At 42.7% G+C, this 23,078-nt stretch overlaps 1 protein-coding gene across 1 annotated transcript in view; it reads left to right on the forward strand.

Annotated features, from left to right (window-relative positions):
- Window positions 1-7,508: 7,508 nt before the first annotated feature.
- Window positions 7,509-23,078, forward strand: part of LOC132384510 (voltage-dependent L-type calcium channel subunit beta-1-like) — a 98,927-nt gene continuing 83,357 nt past the window's right edge. Inside the window, 1 exon segment of the mRNA XM_059955663.1 lies at window positions 7,509-7,630. Within this exon segment, the coding sequence (XP_059811646.1) occupies window positions 7,586-7,630 (45 nt within the window). The 5' untranslated portion in view covers window positions 7,509-7,585.

Here is a 23,078-nt window from a genome sequence, read left to right on the forward strand (position 1 = left end):
TACCTGTTATTCCCAAGTAAGTAATTTAACAATGTCCCTTTAATTCATTTGGGGGGAGAGCAGAGTATGGAGAGGGTGTGTGCAGAGATGTATTACTTTTGGTAACAGCTGTGGACAGGGTTTATTTCAGGAGTGTAAAAGAGAAATCCAGACGCTGCAGACTAACACAGGTCCGGGAGTAAGCAGGGAATCGGTAATTCAATCATGTTGCCCTCGTTAGGGAGATGCCATCGTTTAAATGAAGTATACTGGTTAACTGTAGTTGAACTGAATGCTGTTTCCCAGGGTCTGGGAATCATGAACTAGAGGACTAGAGGGGCAGATGTTTAAGGTGAGAGGGAAGAAATTTAATAGAAACCAGAGGAACAATGTTTCACCCAGAGGGTGGTCAACGTTTGAAATGAGCTGCTGGAGGAAATGGTTGAGGCAGATACAGTAATGACTTTTAAAAAGCACTTGTACAGGTACATGGATAGGAAAAGTATGGGCCAAACACGGGCAATGGCACCAGCTTAGATCGGAACTGATTGTGCAGCGAAGGTTTGAGATCAGAGATTTCCTTCTCCTAGATGATCTGCCAACCATGACTGATGACCCTCATCTGCCCAAAGCAACTGGTTTTAAGGCACCAGTAACCTGCCTTTGCCCCTTCTCCTGTCAGAAAAAAATGGTTCTGCCGGACCTAGTAGCTAAGCCACACGTGAAGGCCAGGATCTGGGCTTGGTTGTCAGAGGCTATTTGAGACGCATGCCATTGGATGCATTTAATAGGTAGCAGGAGCTCATTCCCACTACCCCCATCTCTCCTGGCCATGACAACCTTAATAGTTCAATAGTTGCATTTACTATCAGAGAATGTATATAATATGCAACCTGTAATTCGTACTCTCAATCGATATCCTCAGAACAGAAGAAAATCCCCAAAGAGTGAATGACAGAAAAAATCCCCCTGCCCTCTCTCATGCACAAGCAGCAGCAAGCAGCATCAACCCTCACCCCTCCCCTTCTCCACTTATTCCAGCACAAAGCATCAGCATTCCCACCACCCACAACAGCAAAGTCCCCAAAGAGAGACCATGGTCTACAGTCCACCAAAAACTAACTGTTCACTCCAACATTTCAACATCCCACAAAGGTAGAGACAGGTATCACTCCTTCCACAGTGAGAGGGGAGATTTCAATGTTACAGTCAGTCAGAAACTTTGCTTTTTTATTTTGAGTTCCCTAACTTGAGAATTGACAAATCAATTACCGAGAAGGAAAATCGAGACGTTAGAATAGAAAGAACCTAACTGTTTCGTGGATGAGGTGAGAGAAGTTGCCCTCTAGCGCCATCTTTAGTTCCACCCGTTCACCAAATTTTCTTGCAGGCATTCAGTAGAACAAAGCGATACAGCTGAATAATTGAAAAACTAAACACAAACAAAAGCTGACTAACACCTGATGTGCCAATACAAAAATAAATAAATACAGAAAACATGAGTCCTTGAAATTGAACCCACTAGCTGTGGAATCAGTTGAGTGTTGAGGTGAGTGAAGTTACCCACTATACGGCTCAAGAGCCTGATGGTTGAAGGTTAATAACTGTTCCTGAACCTGGTGATGTGGGAGCTAAGGAAGTGAGAAGAGAGCCTAGATGGTGAGGGTCCTTGGGGTCTTGTGGCAGACCTGCCTGTGGGTGTACTCAATGGTGGGAAGGGTCTTTCCTGTGATGGACTGGTGTGTATTCACTACTTTTTTGTCAGCTTTGTCAACTAACCTACTGACATATCTTTATGACATGCCGAGAAAACAGAGCATCCAGATGAAGCCCACGTGGTCACAGGGAGAGCATGCAAACTCCACACGGACAGCAGGAGAGGTTAATATCGGACATGGGTCCCTGGAGCTGTGAGGCTAAAGCACCACTTGCTACACTACTGTTCTGCTTTTATTTTACACCAAATAATTCCATAGTTGTTTACGGTTCTCTAGTCTGAGTATCAGTCCTCAAGAGTACAATGTAGTCAGTGAATTTGTTGACAGTAACCAATTTATTTTTTTCTCTAAAAAAATTAGATCCCTTGAAGACCAAAATTGAAGGAAAAAAGTCACAGTTGCTTGCAGGAAAGATCGTTCTTGTCACATTAAATGCAGAAATAGTAGGATATGTCAGATGTGTCAATTCGTGGTAAATCACTCCTGTTACTGAGAATGAGATGATACAGCTCATCCCACTTACAACAGTCTTGTCTATTCAGTGTTCAAGTGGGGCCTCCAGAAAATGATCAAAATATACTTGTAAATAGCAATGTGTATTTATTTATCCAGAGATACATAGTGGAGCAGGCCCTTCCGGTCCAATGAGTCGTGCTCTCCAGCAAGCCACCTATTTAACCCTAGCATAATCACAGGACAACTTACAATGACCAATTAACCTACCAACCAGTACATCTTTGGACTGTGAGAGGAAACCCACACAGTCACACAGGAAGAATGTACAAACTTTCTTCCAGAGGCCGCTGGAATTGAACTCTGAACTTCAAGCTCCAATGCCCCGAGTTGTAATAGCATTGCGCGAACTGTGACACTACCATGGTGCCCCCATTTATAAAGTGCCCTTGATTCAAATCAGTAACGAATTGGAAAGTCTGCACTTCAATGTAATCTCCATGTCTTGCTAATTTGTCTTTGTTGGCATTACTCTGACCTCCTGAGTCTGATGGTTTGGAGCTCAAGACTTGATGGGGAATTGAGTTCATAGTCTTACTCTCAGAAAGAGGGAGGGAGGGAAAGGTAGATCACCAAGCACATCTTTCCCGCCCCCCCCCCCCCCCTTTCTGCTTTCCACAGGGATCACTCCCTACGTGACTCCCTTGTCCACTCGTCCCCCCCATCCCTTCCCACTGATCTCCCTCCTGGCACTTACCCTTGTAAGCAGAACAAGTGCTACACCTGCCCTTACACTTCCTCCCTCACCACCATTCAGGGCCCCAGACAGTCCTTCCAGGTGAGGCGACACTTCACCTGTGAGTCGGCTGGTGTGTTATACTGCGTCTGGTGCTCCCGGTGTGGCCTTTTATATATTGGTGAGACCCGACGCAGACTGGGAGACTGTTTCGCTGAACACCTACACTCGGTCCGCCAGAGAAAGCAGGATCTCCCAGTGGCCACTCATTTTAATTCCACGTCCCATTCCCATTCTGATATGTCTATCCATGGCCTCCTCTACTGTCAAGATGAAGCCACACTCGGGTTGGAGGAACAACAGCTTATATACCGGCTGGGTAGCTTCCAACCTGATGGCATGAACATTGACCTCTCTAACTTCTGTTAATGCCCCTCCTCCCCTTCTTACCCCATCTCTGACATATTTAGTTGCTTGTTTTTTTCTCTCTCTCTGCCTATCACTCTGCCATTTCTCTCCATCTCCCTTTGGTGCTCCCCTCCCCCTTTCTTTCTCCCGAGGCCTCCCGTCCCATGATCCTTTCCCTTCTCCAGCTCTGTATCACTTTTGCCAATCACCTTTCCAGCTCTTAGCTTCATCCCACCCCCTCCGGTTATCTCCTATCATTTCACATTTCCCCCTCCCCCCACTACTTTCAAATCTCTTACTATCTTTCCTTTCAGTTAGTCCTGACGAAGGGTCTCGGCCCGAAACGTCGACAGCGCTTCTTCCTATAGATGCTGCCTGGCCTGCTGAGTTCCACCAACATTTTGTGTGTGTTGTTTGAATTTCAAGCATCTGCAGATTTCCTCGTGTTTGCTACTTAATGAATACTTTACTTCAGTATTCACTATGGAGAAGGATCTTAGTGATTGTAGTGATGACTTTCAGCAGACTGAAAAGCTTGAGCATGTAGATATTAAGAAAGAGGATGTGCTGGAGCTTTTGGAAAGCATCAAGTTGGATAAGTCACTGGGACCGGATGAAATGTACCCCAGACTACTGTGGGAGGTGTGGGAGGAGATTGCTGAGCCTCTGGCGATGATCTTTGCATCATCAATGGGGACGGGAGAGGTTCCAGAGGACTGGAGGGTTGCGGATGTTGTTCCTTTATTCAAGAAAGGGAGTAGAGATAGCCCAGGAAATTTTAGACCAGTGAGTCTTACTTCAGTGGTTGGTAAGTTGATGGAGAAGATCCTGAGAGGCAGGATTTATGAACATTTGGAGAGATATAATATGATTAGTAGTAGTCAGCATGGCTTTGTCAAGGGCAGTTCGTGCCTTACGAGCCTGATTGAATTTTTTGAAGATGTGACTAAATAGAAGAGCTGCTTTTGGAACCCACTAAGGTGAGGCCATAAGACCATAAGAGATAACAGCTGAATTAAGCCATTCAGTCCATCGAGTTTTCTTTGCTATTCCATCAAGCTGATTTGTTATCCTCTCAATCCCATTTTCCTTCTTCTCCCGTAGCTTTTGATGCCCTGACTAGTCAATAAACTATCAATCTCCGCATTAAATATACCCAATGACTTGGTCTCTACAGCCATCTGTAGCAACAAATTTCAGATTCACCACCCTCTGCTAAAGAAATTCCTCCTAATGTCTGTTCTAAAGGGACGCCTTTCTACCTTCCATTCTGAGGCTGTGTCCTCTGGTCCTAGACTCCCCCACTATAGGAAACATCCCCTCCACATCCATTCCATCTAGGCTTTTCAATATTCAATAGGTATCAATGAGACTCACACTCATTTTTCTAAACTCCAGCGAGTACAGACCCAGAGTCATCAAATACTCCTTATACGTTAACACTTTCATTCCCAGGATTATCATCCTTAACCTCCTCTAGATCCATGCCAATGGCAGCACATAAGTATTTTCCATTAGTATTCCCTGTGGTATGCCAGAAATTTGAGAGTGTAGTTGCTATTACTAAGGAGAAGGTGCCTAAGAAGCTGAAAGGTCTGAAGGTAGATAAATCACCTGGACCAGATGGACTTCATCCCAGGGTTTTGAAAGAGGTAGCTGAAGAGATTATGGAGACATTAGTAACGATCTTTCAAAAATCACTAGATTCTGGCATGGTTCAGGAGGACTGAAAAATTCCAAATCTCATTCCACTCTTTAAGAAGGGAGGGAGGCAAAGAAAGGAAATTATAGGCCAGTTAGTCTGACTTCAGTGGTTGGGAAGATTATTAAGGAGGAGGTTTCGAGGTACTTGGAGGCGCATGATAGATTAGGTCGAAGTCAGCATGGTTTCTTTAAGGGGAAATCTTGGCTGACAAATCCGTTGAAATTCATTAAAGAAATAACAGGCAGGATAGTCAAAGGAGAGTCTGTGGATGTTGTTTACTTGGATTTTCAGAAAGCCTTTGATATGTGTCAAACATGAGGCTGTTTAACAAGTTATTACAGGAAAGACTAGCATGGATAGAAAATTGGCTGACTGGCAGTGTGGTCTGGCCAATGGCTTATAAAGCCTCAACATTACATCATTGCTTTTATATTCTAGTCCTCTCAAAATAAATGCTAACATTGCATTTGCCTTCCTCACCACTGACTCAACCTGCAAGTTAATCTTTAGAGTTTAATCTTTAGAGAATCCTGCATGAGGACTCCCAAGTCTCATTGAGCAAGTGTTGAGTGCGATCCAGGTCACAGTGTCAGAAGGTAAGAGGAGAACATTACATTGCAAAGAGATATTTCATTAGTTACGTATAAAGTGATTCGGATCATCCCCAAATTATGAAAGTCTGTTGGCTTAAGGGATCAAATGGCCCATTCCTGGTCCTGGTATGAGTCCTTTTATCTTTCTATTTCTACATTTATGTCCATTTTTCCCATCAATCTCTCTTTGTTATTCTTTCATTATCTCTATGAATTTATCCTTATTGCTGTTTCTGTCTGTTTCTATTCATTCATGAGGAAGATGTGCAGCTCTCTCACAGTGACAGAGGACTCAAGTTAGATACTGACCTTGGGGGTTGTCTGTGTAGAATTTGTATGTTCAATCCTGTGACTGCGTGCATTTCCTCTGCTTTCTTCCCACATCCAAAAGACATGGGTCACTGTCAGTTGTGAGAATCTGGACAGCATTAAAGAGAATGTGAGAAGAATGAAATGCAGTGGATGGTAAATGCATACTCAGTGGGCTAAAGGGCCTGTTTCCATGTTGTACCTCTCTTTGAATCTATAAATGGCATTCTTTATTTCCCCATTAAACCCCACAACTTGAAGCATTGTGTTCAGTTCCTGTCACTCATTATACAAAGGATATGGAAGCTATGGAGAGGTTGCAAAGGAGATTTACCAGGATGCTGCCTGCATTGGAGAACATGTCTTACGAGGATAGGTTAAGTAAGCTAGGGTATTTCACTTTGCAGCAAAGGAGGATGAGGGGTGATTTCATAGAGGTGTGCAAGATGATAAGAGGCACAGATCAAGTGGACAGCCAGAGACATTTTCCCAGGACAGAAATGGCTAATACGAGGAGGCATAATTTTAAGATGATTGGAGGAATATATTGGGGAGATGTCAGAGGTAAGTCTTTTACACTGAGTGGTGGGTGCGTAGAAAATGCTGCTGGGGTTGTGGAGGAGACAGATAAATAGGGAACTTTGAAAAGGGACATGATAGGGAAACAGAGGGCTTTGTTGGGGGATTCATCTTTGAGTAGAGTAGAAGGTCTGCACAACATCTAAGGGCCTGTACCGTGCTGTAATATTCTATGTTCTGTACCAAGTGGCTGATCTCCTGATATTTTCACACTTAACAGTCTCTAGATTTTACAGAGAATGATTCAGAAAAAAAAATGCAGTGAGCAGCAGTTCTGTGGGTGGAAATGTCTTGTTAATGAGAGAGGTCAGAGGAAAATGGCCAGACTGGTCCAAGCTGACAGGAATGTGACAGTAACTCAAATAGTCACACATAACAATGTGGTGTGCTGAAGACCATCCCTAAACACACAACACATCGAACTTGAAGTGGACGAGCTACAGTAGCAGAAGACCACAAATATACACCAGTATCTGCTTTAATAAGTACTAATTCATTCCCGCTTTCCAAACCCTGCTTCCTCCCAGCTGACCTTTTCTTCACAAGGTTAAACCAATTTAAAACATTTGAGATGCCTGATCCCTCAAACATTCAGGAAGAAAAGCATGAAGGAGGAAAGGAATCACAGACTTCTTTTGACAACTTCAGCATGTTATGTAACACAAACCCTCTGCACAAATGCACACAAACACTTTGAATACCACAGAGCCACATGTATTCATACATCAGAAAGAGGGGGCTCCTGCTGTCACTCTGACAGTTGCTTGGATTCCAGGCAACGAATCAGATCGTGGGGCCAGCGTCATCTGCTGTAAGCTATTTTGGACCAAAGCCTTGAATCGAGGCTGGGTCGCTAACCAGCGCCTTCTCCTCCATTAGAACTTCTGGCCTTGTTGCTTTCTGTAGTGGAAACAGTCACAGTGGGTGTACTTACCTCTGGGAGATGTGCTGTACTTCCTTGGTGACAGTGCCCTTTGTCAGAGTGAGGATCCTCTAAAGTAGATGGTTGTTCCTATTTCATTTATTCTACAAAAGAAAAGAACTGAAAAGGGAAGCAAGAGCCCATTAAAACAGTGTGTGTACGCTGGATTCCAATCTATTCCTGATGAACGTGGAGATGTACCTTTATGGACTTGATGATGTGGAAGTGGTAGGTTGAATATGTTCAGTGCTATTTCCAAGTTGCTTGTCTGTTTTCCCCAGTGACATATGCTTATTTACGTACCAATGGACTGATGCAAAGTTTGCTGTGAGACTAACTGGACTTTCAGGAGCAGAAGTATCCGAAACAGTTTGTGGCTCTGTTTGTTGTCTTTGGCTGTTAACTTTTGCTTCTAAAGTTTTATATCTTACGCTGTAGGATTTCAGAAGTTAACCAGAAAATTTAAAAAATGTATTTACTTATTTCGGCATACAGCACGGAACAGGCCCTTCTGGCCCAACGAGCCACACCACCTAGAGCCCACCTATTTAACACTGGCTTAATCATGGGACAGTGTACAATGACCAATTAACCTACTAACCAGTACGTCTTTGGACTGGGGAAAGAAACTGGAGAACGTGGAGGAAACCCACATGGTCACAGGGAGAACGTTCAAATTCCTTACAAATGATGTCAGAACTGAACTCCAAACTCTGACGCTCCGAGCTGTAATAACCTTGTGCTAACCACTATGCTACCATGGCACCCCAGTATATGGAAGGCTCAGACTAAACCAAGTTCTTTTAAGATTAAAGGGCCACAGAGAGTGGTGCCATTGATATAACCAGTGTCTTAACTGCACTAGAGACTCGGGCTGCTGTCCATCTGAAGTTTGCATCTTCTTCCTGTGACCATGTGGGTTTTCTTCCAGGTGCCCCAACTCCTCCCACAGTTTAGATTGGGTTGGTAGGTGAATCAGTTCCTGTAGAGTGCCACAACTTTGTGAAGCTGAGAGCTGGAAAGGTGATTGGTAAAAGTGATACTGAGCTGGAGAAGGGAGAGGATCATGGGACGGGAGACCTAGGGAGAAAGAAAGGGGGAGGGGAGCACCAGAGGGAGATGGAGAACAGGCAAAGAGTGATTGTGAGAGGGACAGAGAGAGAAAAAAGTGGTGGTAATAATAAATAAACAAATAAATAAATAGATAAATAAATAAGGGATGGGGTAAGAAGGGGAGGAGGGGCATTAACGGAAGTTAGAGAAGTCAATGTTCATGCCATCAGGTCGGAGGCTACCCAGCCGGTATATAAGGTCTAACCTGAGTGTGACACTCTAACCTGAGTGTGGCTTCATCTTGACAGTAGAGGAGGCCATGGATAGATATATCAGAATGGGAATGGGATGCGGAATTAAGGCCACTGGGAGATCCTGCTTGGACAGAGCGTAGGTGTTCAGCGAAACGGTCTCCTAGCATGAAGCAGCTCCTTCCGGCCCCTCAAGCCACACTGCCCTAGCAACCCCACAATCCTGATTAACCTTCACCTAATCACAGGACAATTTACAATGACCAATTTACCTACCCGATAAGTCTTTAGACTGTGGGAGAAAAGTGGAGCACCCAGCGAAAACCCACGCCTTCCACAGGGACTTCTTACACAACAGCACTCAAATTGAACTCTGAACTTAGGAATGCTCCGAACTGTCACGCTGACTGCTACACTACCACGGTGTCACAGGGTGGAAGTGGCTAATATGAGGGGGCATAATTTTAAGGCAATTGGAGAAAAGTATAGGGGGAATGTTAGAGGCATGTTCTTCACACAGAAAGTGGTAGGTTTGTGGACTGGTTGTAGAGGCAGATACATTAGGAACACTTAAGAAACTCTTAGATGGGCACATAGATGAAAAGAAAATGGAGGGTTACGTGGGAGGGAAGGGTTAGATTGATATTTGAGTAGGTTAAAAGATCAACACAACTTTATGGGCCAAGGGGCCTGTACTGTGCCATAATGTTCTATGTTCTATTAGTTTCAATAGGAAGTTGATGGTCAGCATGGGCTCAGTGGGCCAAAGGGCCTGTTTCCATGCTGTATCTTTCAATCACTTCCTGATATTCTTTTGAGTATGCCTACGCAAGGCTCAGTCTGTAGCTCTTGTGTCCCAGTAGACTCCATTACTAAATACTGCAAGTTTATCCTGCGCTGAAGCAATGATAGGTTGAACTCAAATCTTAAATTTATCGCCACTTCATCTTACTTATTGAGCACAGAATAGGCCCTTCCAGTCCTTCAAGCCACGCTACCCAGCAACCCCTAATTAACCCCAGCCTAATCATGGGAAAATTTACAATAACCAATAAACCAACCAACTGGTACATCTTTGGACTGTGGGTGGAAACCAGAATACCTGGAGGAAATCCTAGTGCGAAGAATGTACAAACTTATTACAAACTGCAGTAAGAATTGAATCCTGATCTTAAGGCTGGCATGTCAGTTGACTCAGCAAGTCAGGCAGCATCTGTAGAATGGAATAAACAGTCTAAGTTTCAGGCTGAGACCCTTCATCAAGACAGGAAAGGAAGGGGGCAGAAGCCACAATTAGAAGGTGGGGGTGGGGAAGAATATAAGATGGCAGATGATAGGTGAAACCAGATCTGGGGGAAGGTGGGTGGGTGGAGGAGGGGGTTGAAGTAAAGCAGCTAGGATGTGATAAGTGTAAGAGGTAAACGACTTAAGAAGAAGAAATCTAATAAGAGAGGACAGAAGACCATGGAAGAAGGGGAGGGAGGTGAGAAACCAAAGGGAGGTGATGGGCAGGTGAAAAGAAGCGAAGGGATGGAAGGGAACCAGAATGAGGAATGAAAAAACAGAAAAGTTCAAGTTTATTGTCATTCAGTCATATATATTTATATTGCCAAACATAACAACATTCCTCTAAGGGGCACAACACAGTACATATAACTCCACACATAACACATAAAGTAATATTACCACAAATAAATTAACAAATTACACGTTTCATTTACAGCATGTTAAAAATCAAACAGTAAAATGCTACTGGCACTTTATACGTTATGCGACCTGGGTGGTGACAGGGAGTTCAGTCGTCTCACAGCCTGGAGGAGAAAGCTGTTTCCCATCCGAACAGTCCTGGTCCTAATGTACAGTACCTCCTGTCTGATGGTATGGTGGGGTTGGTGGGGGGGTGGTCAAAGCGATTGTTGGATTGATGGGCAAGATCATTGACAATGCTAAGGGCTCTGCGTGCACAATGCTCTGGATAAATATCTTGGATGGGTGGAAGAAAGACCCCAGTGATCCTCTCAGCAGTCGTTGCAATCCTTCTGGGGCCTTGCGGTCAGATGCTTTGCAATTCCTGTACCAGAGTATACTCTGTAAAAATTGGTTAGAATGGAGGCTAGGGGGTGGGGGGGGTGGCAAGACATCACCTCAGTCTCCTCCGGAAGTGGAGATGCTGGGCTTTATTGACTAAAGAGCTAGTATTGAGGGACTAGGTGAGATTGTCCATTATGTGCACTCCTAGAAACTTGGTGCTCCTAGTTCACTCCACAGAGGAGCCATTTATGTGCAGTGACAAGTGGTCAGCCTGCACCTTTATAACATCTGCAATTTTCTCTTTGGTTTTGTCTCTACAAATACTCCAGTTATTGATGTGCATCATTCTAACAGCCACTCTACCTCCTCCCCGTGCACCATCTCATCATCGTTGAGGCCAACCACTGTTGCGGCAACAGCAAACTTGATTCAATTGGAACTGAATCTAACAGTACAGTCACGTGTCAGCCACGTGCTGAGCATGAAGCTGGTGCTCAGCGTGATGGAGCTAGAGATGTTGCTGCCAACATGGACTGACTGTGGCCTTTCTGTCAAGAAGTCCAGGATCCAGTTACAGGGAGAGGTGTTGGGGCCCAGTGTGGAGAGTTTACCAACCAGCTTCTGAGGGGTGATCATATTAAGTGCTGAGCCGAAATCAATAAATAGTGTCCTGGCCTATGAGGCACCATTTTCCAGGTGGGACAGGACAGAGTGGAGTGCAGAGGCAATGGCATAATCACTGGACCAATTTGAGTAATAAGCGAACTGGAAAGGGTTCAATGTAGCAGGAAGATGGGAATTAATGCAGTTCATAGCCAGCAACTCAAAGCACTTCTGTACTACTGAGGTCAGAGCCACTGGATGGTAGTCATTAAGACAGTTTACTGTTGCCCTTTTGGGCACTGGGATGATGGTGGTTGCCATGAAGCATGGGGGACAGTGGACTGTTCCAGAGAGATGTTGAAGATGTCTATTAGAACCCCTGTTAACTAAGCTGCACAGTCCCTCAGCACCTGACCAGGTATGTTCTCAGGCCCTGCAGTTTTTATATGGTTTAACCCTGGCTAGGGTCTCCCTCACATCAGCTGTGGCCAGACAATGCCAGCCTCTTGGGGGGTGGGGTGGTCGTACCATGCATTGAACCATGTGTAAAAGATATTCAGCCTGTCAGGATGGACTTGTAGTTTGCTATGGTCTGAATGCCCTGCCACATGCACATTGTGTCTCTCGTGTCACAGAAATGGCTGCATGTGCTTTGTGAATAATCATGTTTTGTCTTCCCAGTTGTGCATGAAAGCGTAGTTCTTGCTGATTTGAGAGCTATCTAATCCCCCAATCTGAAAGCAGCATCCCAATCTCACAGCAGTGCCCAGACCTCTGCTGTCAACCATGGCTTTGATTTGCCCTCACAGATATTAAAATAATGGTGACTTTCTCACTTTTCTATATAGCCAGTCACAGATCCCCCATATTCATTCATGTTAATGTGATGGTCATAAGTAGCCAGCTCCCTGAACATATTCCAGAAGGTGTGGGGAGACATTACTGGAAGTTAGAGAAGTCGATGTTCATGCCATCAGACAGAATATAAGGTATTGCACCTCCAAACTGAGAGTGGCCTCATCATGACAGTGAAGAAGGGCATGGACTGATGTGTCAGAATGTGAATAGGAAGTAGAGTTAAGATGGGTGGGCACCAGGAAATCTCACCTTTTGCTCAATGTAGCAGTCCTACTTATATGAAAGAACAGAATTAACAAAAAAAAAGCAGTCCATTTCAGTGTAAAGTGGTCAACATGTTGAGTCCTGCTGAAGGGTCTTGGCCCAAAATGTCGACTGTACTCTTCTCCATACATGCTGCCTGGCCTGCTGAGTTCCTCCAACATTTTGTGTGTGTTGCATAATGTTGCTAAACTGGAATTTTTGCCAGTTAGTTCAAAAACTTAATGGTTGAAGGGAATTTACAAGTTAGTGTTTTTAAACCTGGTGGTATAATACATTAGGCTTCTGTACTTCCTGCCCGATGGTTTGCACATGGCCATTTCACTGAACAATCACATATATATATACAGCAGGTGATTATATAAAAATACGAATAAGCATAAGAAAGTTATAATAGAAGAAAAACAACAATTGTACAGCCCAGGCCAATAGGTTTCTCTTGATTATTTCTTCAACATAATCATTTCCTTCTGTGTAATCTCCAACCACTTTTATTCTATAAGACCATTGACCAGGGGTGGTCAACTTTTTACATTCAATGCATCAATTTTTTCACGCACGAGATCAGATGAGATTTTTTCATGCACTAGTTCTATATTAACATATTTTTACAAGAATTGAATGGGGGTACAAGAGTTGTATGGTGCATCTGGACTCACGAATGAAAAAATTGACGCATGGAATGTTAAAGGTTGGCCACCCCTGCCATAGACCATAAAACAGAATTAGGCCATTCAATATTGAGTCTGCTCTGCTATTCCATTATGATTAACTTATTATCCTATTCAGCACCTTTCTTCTGCCTTCTTCCTATAATCTTTAATGCCCTTACCAATCAAGAACTTATCAATTTCTGCTTTAAATATTCCCGGTAACTTGGCCTCCACAACCATCTGTGATAATGAATTCCACAGATTCACCACCCTCTGACCAAAGAAATTCCTCCTCATCTCTGTTCTAAAGGAACATCATTGGATTCTGAGGCTGTACCCATTGGTCCTGAACTCTCCCACTATTGAAAACATCCTCTCCACATCCACACTATCTAAGCCTTTAAATATTTGCAAGGTTTCAATGAGATTCCCCCTTCCTCATTCTTCAAAATTACACTGAGTTTGCCTTTTTCCAACACGTTATTTTTCAGTAGTGTCACTGATCTACATACCCCACAAACAAAAGGGATTGCTCAGTAGACTGTAAAGACTTTGAAATCCCACACGCAGCATTCTTAAAGCAGAATTAATAGATTAGATCATTAAGTTTTAAGATGTTCAGTGAATTATGAGCAATGGGGTTAGAGCAGAGTAGCAGTAAACTATGAGCCATGATCTTATTGAATGTTGTAGAAGACGCATCTGATTCTGTTTCCTATGTCCTGGAATATTGGCATCAATTGCTTGCACAGAACTCTATTGTCTAAAAAAAAGTATGTCAAGATAGATGGGAATCTTAGTGTGAATTAGTAGATTAAGATCTATCCATTCAGGGGTGTTTCTTTGTTTTAATTGATTAAAACCAATTAAGTTCCAGCTCAAATAATAGGGCAGAAACACACCCTTGCCCTAAACTCTAGCAGAACACAACCCACAGCTGTTTAAAAATTCAAGGTGAATTTATTATCAAAGTATGTACATGTCACCAGACACTACCTTGAGAGTTATTTTCTTGGAGGCATTCACAGTAGATACAAAGAAACAGAATAGAATCAATGAAAAACTACACACAAAAAAATGGACAAAGCAGCCAATGTGCAAAATATGTCAAACTGCACAAATATAAAAAGCAAAACAAAATAATAAATAAATAATATTGATAACATGAGTTGTAGAGTCCTAGAAACTGAGTCCATAGTTTGTGGAATCAGTTCAGTGTTGATGTCAGTGAACTTTGACTGAATAATGCTAGCAACTGAGGGCAAAATTCCCCTCCATTGTGTTTCCTTCTACACTTTTGTTAAACACCAGTATTTAAATTTACATATCTTATTGGCAATGAGAGTAGAGTAATGATTTGGGTGGGCCAATTGGAGTCAGATGGGACTCATAAGAATGTGTCCAATCAGAGCTGGTAATCCTGGGGCATCATGGTTGCTGTCATATGATTGGCTGTCAAAAATAATGCCATTTAAGTCATGTATTTGGCTTCACCCAACAGCTGGTAATCCTGGGGCATCATGGTTGCTGTCATATGATTGGCTGTCAAAAATAATGCCATTTAAGTCATGTATTTGGCTTCACCCAACAACACACTAGAATAAGGAGGAACAAAACTGTGTGACCTCAAGTCATTGTCGTTAAGTCTTGTAATTCCAAAACATAAAATGAATTCAAAGAAAAACATGGTAGTCTGGGATGCGGGGATTTAGTTTAATTTTACTTTAGTAAGCCATGCACTTATAATATGATGTGGTGGCATAATGACATATGCTATTCATGTACTATATTTTTCATATAACCCAAAATGAATTATGCAAACAAAGAATGCTTAATCAAACAACATATTAACAATATTACTCAAATATTACAGAAATGTTAAATACACAGTACTTCTAGTATAAACTCTAACTCAATATAGAATGCATTTCAATTCAAACATTTAACATATTGCTCTCCAATCATCTATATATAGTGGTTCTGACAGCTCTGGACAGCTTTCTTCTCTTCAGTTGACTCTGCTCTCCTCAACTAATCAATATTTCATCTCTAGATGACATCAGACACAATCTCCACTGTGTAGGAGAGTGGTCTAGTTCTGTCCTTAATTTTTCCAAGTACCCACTTTTGATCACCTCTGTAGTCCCTCTCACCAGGACTGCCTGTCCAGGAGTAAAACATTGAACCTCCTTGTTTGAGGAGGCCTCAACTTGTCTCGGTTGTTTGTCCTACATAATCCTTCTGAGACTGGGCTTGAAGAGATCCAAGCATGCGACAAGGGGTGGCAGAACTGGTGAGTTGTTGGTTGTGAAGTGCGCTGCATTGTGATATGCAAGGATGTAAGGAGGAAATTGAAGAGCTTTTGATTCAGTGTCAGTGTAGTGTGTTCTGCTGACATTGCTTGCAAAGTGCATTCCTTATAATTGGACAAATCTTTCTGCCAAGCCGTTTGTAACTAGATGAATGAGGCAGATGTAATGTGTCTTATTCCATTCATTTTCAGTAATGACTGAAACTTTTCCACAACAAACTGTGGTCCATTGTCATTGACTAAGTGTTCTAGAACACCAGCCCTTGAGAAGAAGCTTCTCTACATATCATCAGTGTGCGAGCCTGGAGTGGAGACTATTGGAATCACTTCTGTCCTACCAAGAAATTTGTGCTCATGAATGATCTGGCAAAATCCACATGAATCCTCTGCCAGGGCAATGCAGGACATTCCCAGGGCTGGAGAGGTGCTGTTCTTGGCATCTTCTGGATGTTCTGGAAGTGCAGTTGCTACTCCAAAAATAAGCCTATTGTAGCAATAAAGCCCTTTGTGAGTGTTTCTGGTGAGAAACACTTTGGACTCTTCTTCCACCTCCATTTGCAGGTAGTTAAGTCCACTTTGCCGAAGTGTTTTCCTGCAAAAATATCCTCTATATTGTGTAGAGGGTATTGTTCTACTTTCAGTACTGGGTTGATAGTGACCTTAAAATCACCACTGATCCTGGCAGATCGATACTTCTTGGCTACTAGGGCTACTGGTGCTGCCCATGGGCTCTACTCAACCTTGGAAAGAATTCCTCCAGCCCTCATGCAATCTAGCTCACTGGTTATTTTACCATGGATTGTGTATGGAAACAGACAGGCTTTGTAAAACTTAGGTATGACATTTTCATTTTGCACTATTTTATTCTTAATATGTTTGAGTTTTCCATTGCCATCCTTGAACACTGCTGTGGCATCATCCAGTACCTTTATTAATTTGCTTTCCATTGTCTCTATTGAAGGGGATGTGGCATGCAACTTGTAGATGGATCTCCAATCAAGTTATAGTTGTCTCAGCCACTCACGACCCCCACAATGCTGGCCCTCCTGTTTTTCCCACATACAAGCCCAATGTGGCTTGTTGGTTGTTGTAATTCACTGCTACGAATGTCATTCCCACAGCAGTTACCATTTCTCCAGTATAAGTTCTTTGTTGGATATCTGCAGGCTTCAGTTCAGTATCTTTGAAATGCCATTCCAACTCATTTTGTGCAATGACTGAAACAGCCGAGCCGGTGTCCGATTCCATTTTGATTAATTTGCCATTTACTTCTCATGTAAGCTATATTGCTTGTTATTTTTCATATTGTAAATCTCAAGGCTATCTGATCCTGTGTCACTCTCATCATTATCAGATTTTTCATCAATGACATTCATATTAATGCTCTTTTTGAAACTGCAACTTGACTTTTTATCTTTTTATCTTCCCTGTGCAGTCCATTTATTTTTGTCTGCCCAACATGCTCTTTGTATGTGCCCTACTTTGTCACATTTTCTGCAAGTTTTGCATTTTAATCTATATTGGCCTGGTGTACATGAGCCCCTGGCACAATGGTCACACAATTTATTCAGGTATGCGGGTTTCTGTTTAGACATTGCAATTTTGTTCACCACTCATTCTCATTCCTGAATGCAACTCAATTGTATCTCTGGCTGCTGTTTCCATTGGTACAGCAATTTCAACTGTTCTTTTAAGAGTAAGTTGCACTTCAGTTAGGAGCCATTTTTGAACACTTTCTTGTAAGTTTCCACAAACTAAATAATCATTTGGTGCATCATTGTGCCCATTACTGAACTGACAATGTTTGGACAATTTCTTCACTTCAGCCATGTAAGCTGAAACGGAGTACCTTTTCATTTGATTCCACTTATGAAATCTAAAGCGTTCTGCAATTAAAAATGGTTTTGGTTTTAAATATTCCTGCATTACATTCACAATCTCAGCAAAACTCATTGTGGCTGGTTTGATTGGAGCAGTTAAACTTCTAAGCAAACTCTTCCACCAATTATACTCAGCACATCTGGTATTCATTTCTCATTGGCTATTCCATTTGCTTTAAAATACTGCTAAATTCACTCAATATACATCACCCCAGTTATCTTTTGTGCAATCGAACATGTCAATCTCTCACATGTCAATGTGCTCTTCTGCACATCGTTGTTGTAATGCATGGATTATTTCAGTTACTGTTGCCTTCCTGTTAGCTTGAGACAGTCTGGCCATGCTTGTCTGACATCTCTCATTAACAAGGCATTTTCACCCACAGAGCTGCTGCTCACTGGGTGTTTTTGTTTTCCACACTATTCTCTGTAAACTCCAGAGACTGTTGTGTGTGAAAATTCCAGGAGATCATCAGTTTTCTAAGATACTCAAACCATTCCGTCTAGCACCAACAATATCAATATCACTTGAATCACATTTCTGCCCCATTTAGATGTTTGGTCTGAACAAAAACTAAATCTCTAGACCATGTCTGCATGGTTTTATGTATTGAGTTACTGCCACATGATTGCCTAATTAGACATTTGCATTACCTATATACCTAATAAAGTGGCCAATGGGTGTTGAAATGGCTGTGATAAAAAACTGGTTTAAATCAAACCTGTCCGTACTGTGCTACATATCAAGTTCATCTTGCTGGCAGCCACACACTGAACAGTTGTATTGTCTCAATGGTGTGACTGCAATCTGGCACCCTTACAATAGAGCTGTAGAGGCAGGTCACTCTCCCATAGAGAGGATTTCCGTCAGTATCCCATAGATGCTAATTGAAGCAGTTCCGACAGGACTCAAAGCTGATCATAATTTTTAAAAGGGAATAAAGTAGATTGAGAGACCAGAGAGAAGAAATGAAGTAAATGGTCAACACATGCAAATTGCTGGAGGAATTCAGCAGGTCAGGCTGCACATATGGATGGAAATGAACAGTCAATATTTCAGGCCAAAACCTCTCATCAGACCTTGAAAGGAAAGGGAGGGAGAGGAGTATAAGCTGGTAGATGATAGGTGAGAGCAGGTGAGTGAGAAGGTGGGTGTGTGGGGGAGAGAGGAAGAAGTAAGAAGCTGGGAAATGATGGGTCGAAAAGGTGATCGGCTGAAGAAGAAGGAATCTGATAAGAGTAGGCCAAGGAAGAAAGGGAAGGAGGAGGGGAACCAAAGAGAAGTGATGCGCAGGTGAAGAGAAAAGAAGACATTAATGGGTAACCAGAATGAGAATAGAAAAAGAGAAAAGGGGGAGTGGGAGAAATGACCAGAAATTAGCAAAATCAAGCTCATGCATTAAGGTTAAAGGTACCCAGATGGAATAAGAGGTGTTACTCCTCCAACCAGGGTTCTCAACTTATCAGTAGAGGAGGCCATGGACCAACATGTCAGATTAGGAAGAGGAAGTCGAATTGAAATGTGTGGCCACCAGGAAATCCTGCCTTTTGTGCCAGATGGAGCAAAGTTGCTCGACAAAGTGGTCCCCCAATCTGTTGGTTCTCACTGATGTAGAGGGGGCCACACCAGGAGTAGATGATCCCGATAAACTTACAGGTAAATTGTTGCCTCACCTGGAAGGACTGTTTGGGGCTCTGAATGGTGGTGAGGGAGGTGGTGTAGGGACAGGTGTGGCACTTGTCCTGCTTGCCCTTGGTGCATGGTCACCACTTCTTGAGAGCTGGATTAGCGATGGTTCAAAGACTGCCCTTTTACTGGGTCTTTTTTGATCAGTGTGAGAGAAGGGGTGTCTTGTTTGCTTTTAAATTCAGTCATGGGATGTGGACAACCCCACAACACAAGTGTCTATTGTCTAATTCCCTGGACACCTGCCTGAGCTGAGGAGTTAGTTTACAATCAATTGCATTGATACGTCTGAGCCATGGGTATCGCATCCTAGCTGTCTACATGGTACACAAGACAAGGCAGTACAATACAGAGAGCAAGCTGTTGCTCATTTCAGCAGGCTCCCCCTCTCCATGCAGCTGATGAATCCAAAGGAACAGCAGAGACTGACACAGTTTGGCACCAGCAGCATTGTAGGAGTTACCAGTCAAATTTGAGCTCAATGTAAGACTGCCTTAGGGAGTCCAGCTCCGGATTTTTCCCTTGGGATTTACATCTGAAGCCTTCCCCATGAGTGGATAAGGCAGCAGAGTTTTGAGATCAGAGTTTTCCTTCTCTTAGATGAGCTGTCAACCACGGCTGATGAGACTCATCTGCCCGAAGCAACTGGTTTTAAGGCACCAGTAACCCACCTTTGCCCCTTCTCCTGTCAGTCGAAACGGTTCCACTGAGCTTAGTAACTAAGCCACATGTGAAGGCCAGGAGCTGTCAGAAGCTATTTGAGGTACTCGCCATTTGGAGCTTATCCCCACTACCACCTCCAGCTATAAAAACCTTAAGGAGATACAACCATAAGACCATAAGACATTGGAGCAGAAATAGACCATTCAGTGCATCGATTCTGCTCCATAATTCTATCATGGTTGATTTATTATCTCTGTCAACCCCATTCCCCCACCTTCTCTCTATAACCTTTCACACCCTTACTAATCAAGAATCTATCATCCTCCACTTTATGCACCACTTTATGGTCCACCCAATGACTTGACCTCCACAGCCATCTGTAGCAATGAATTCCATAGATTCATCCTCTGGCTAGGATGGCAGAATTACTCCACTGAGCAACACTAGTGATCGAGATGAGTTTGAATGACAATGTAAACAACATTAATCTCTTGATTAATGTTACCAAAACTAGAAGTTCCAGACTTACAACATAACTGAATTGGAATTCCTCAGCTGTTGTGAAAAGTTCGTAACTTTGGTCAATGGTCCAAGACTGTGGCTGCCAGTACTTGACTCCCACAATTAGAACATTGTACAACAAGGAAATATAAACACTGTCATGAGGTGCAATATTTTTAGGTGTTACGTGCTGTGTTTATTTTAAGAAACCTAAATCATGTCACTTGGACGAATTAAGCATATTGTAGCAGTTAGCATAACTCTTTACAACACCAGAAGCCCGGGTCTGTAAGGAGTTTGTACGTTCTTCCAGTGTCTGTATTGGTTTCCTCTGGGTACTCCAGTTTCCTCCACGTCCAGGACGTACTGGTTAGTAGGTTAATTGGGTGTAACTGGGCACTCATTGGGCCAGAAGACCTGTTACCATGCTGTACATTAAGAGGAATAGATAGAGTGGACAGCCAGCGCCTCTTCTCCAGGGCACCACTGCTCAGTACAAGAGGACATGGCTTTAAGGTAAGGGGAGGGAAGTTCAAGGGGGATATTAGAGGAAGGTTTTTCACTCAGAGAGTAGTTGGTGCATGGAATGTGAAGGAATATGGAGGAATTTAAGGTGGAGGGTTATATGAGAGGCAGGGTTTAAGGGTCAGCACAGCATTGTGGGCCGAATGGCCTGTACTGTGCTGAGTTGTTCTTTGTTTTTGTTTTGTACGTATAAATAAATAAATAGAAATTAGGATGGGAGTTGCAGAAGAGGTTCACTAGGAATGAAGCTCTCAGTTCTCAGTTATGAGAGAGTGCAAGGGGTTAGGGTGTCTACTTCTGTTCTCCACAGAGTGGGGGAAGTTAAGAGGGGTCAATACTGAGGTGTATAAAATAATAATGGTTTTGATAGGGTAGACTGCAAGAAACTTTCCCCCATATCTGAAGTGAATAAAACTAGATGAAATAGAGCTAAGGTAAGGGGTAAGGAGTCTAGGGGGAATCTAAGGGGACCCTGACACATCCAGCGAGTAGTGTCTACCTGGACTAGTGGAAGCAGAGATGCTGATAACATCCAAGATGTGTCTGGAGAAGCACTTGAAATACCCAGGTACAGAGGACTATGACCATCTGCTGGAAGATGGGATAAATATTGATGGGTCAGCGTGGTTATAGTGAACAGAATGGCCCATTTCTATGCTGTATCACTCAATATGCACAACTCCAGGCTGGTGGTGATGGAGGTCACTGCCACCTTCAGTGATGTCATAAGACATAGGAGCAGAATTAGACCATTTAGCCTATTGAGACTGCTCCACCATTTGCTCATGACTGATTTATTATCCCTCTCAACCGCATTTTCCTGCCATCTTCCTGTAACCTTTGTTGCCCTTACTAATCAAGAACCTATCAACCTCCACTTCAAATATACAAAATGACTTGGCCTCCACAGCCATCTGTGGCAATGAATTCCACAGATTCACCACCCTCTGGCTAAAGAAATTCCTCCTCATCTCTGTTTTAAAGGGATATCCTTCTATTCTAAGATGGTACTTTCTGGTCCTAGACTGTTGGAAACATCTTTTCTGTGTCCACTTTATCGAAGCCTTTCAATTTTGGTAGATTTCAATGAGAGACAATCCCCCATCCTTCCAAACTGCAGGGACTATAAGCCCAGAACCATCAAATGATGTACTCAATACAGAGCTTGTGGCATAGTAAGTAAGGACATGGGGAACTTTATCCCTGTTATGACAACAGGAAGATGGGATGAGAAGGAAGATTGAGGATCAGGTTAAAAGGTCAGGGCAACATCATGGGTCAAAGATCCTGTAGTGTGTTTTCCAAAGATTCATAATCTTACAAGGGAACAGATTGTTCCTCCGTACAGTTTCAAATGAAAATGGTGTTATTCAGAGACAATTTCCCCTTGTTCTAAATTCTCAGACCAGGGAAATGTGTACCCAAGCAAGCATGCTCAGAATCCTGTATGCTCCATGAAGCTCATCTCTAGTTCTCAGCTCCAAAGCGTATGAATCTACTCAAGACCAGCACATCTTTGGCCAAATGGACTGCCCAATGCTATACTATTCTATGTTCTATATAAATAATCAGTACTCATAAGACCATCGATTTATCCAGGTATCAACCTGACAGGTCTTCTCTGTACTGGTATCAATGGACATATGTCTCTCCCACATGATAGCAGTGCACCATGTTCTCACCACAGTTTGAAACACCTCTCAGTTCCCTAAACCCAAGAGAACAAATGCCCAAGTTGTTCAGTTGTAGCTGAAACAACTCTTCAAAGTTCAAAGCTCAAAATAAATTTATTATCAAAGTGTGTATATGTCACCATATACTACCCTGCAATTCACAGACATTCACAATAGAATAAAGAAATACAACAGAATCAATGAAAAGCTACACACAAACAAAAAGTGACTAACAACCAATGTACAGGAGAAGACAATCTATGCAGATACAAATAAACAAATAAATAAATAATATTGAGAACATGAGTTGTAGAGTCCTTCTTTCTGTAAATTTAAGAGGATTGAAGTAAATAGCTAATGAAGAAAGGGTTTGTGTTGATGGTTGGAAGGACATTAGAGCTGAGCATAAATACTCTCTATATATAATAAATAATGTATTTATATAAAATAAAGACTTTGTGGGTGGTATGGTAATGTAGTGCTTAGCATAGCACTTTAACAGTGCCAGCAATTACCGATCAGGGTTCAATTCCAATCACTGTCTGTAAGGAGCTTCTACATTCTCCCAGTGACTTTGTGGGTTTCCTCACACATTTCAAAGATGTACAGTACAGGGTTAGTGAGTTGTGGACATGCTATGTTGGCGCCAGAAGCATGGTGATACTTACAGGCTGCCCAGCACAATCATCTCTGATTTGATTTGATGCAAATGATGCATTTCACTGT

The sequence above is a fragment of the Hypanus sabinus genome, chromosome X1 (genome assembly GCF_030144855.1).
Source record: "Hypanus sabinus isolate sHypSab1 chromosome X1, sHypSab1.hap1, whole genome shotgun sequence".
NCBI classification, from domain to species: Eukaryota; Metazoa; Chordata; class Chondrichthyes; order Myliobatiformes; family Dasyatidae; genus Hypanus; species Hypanus sabinus.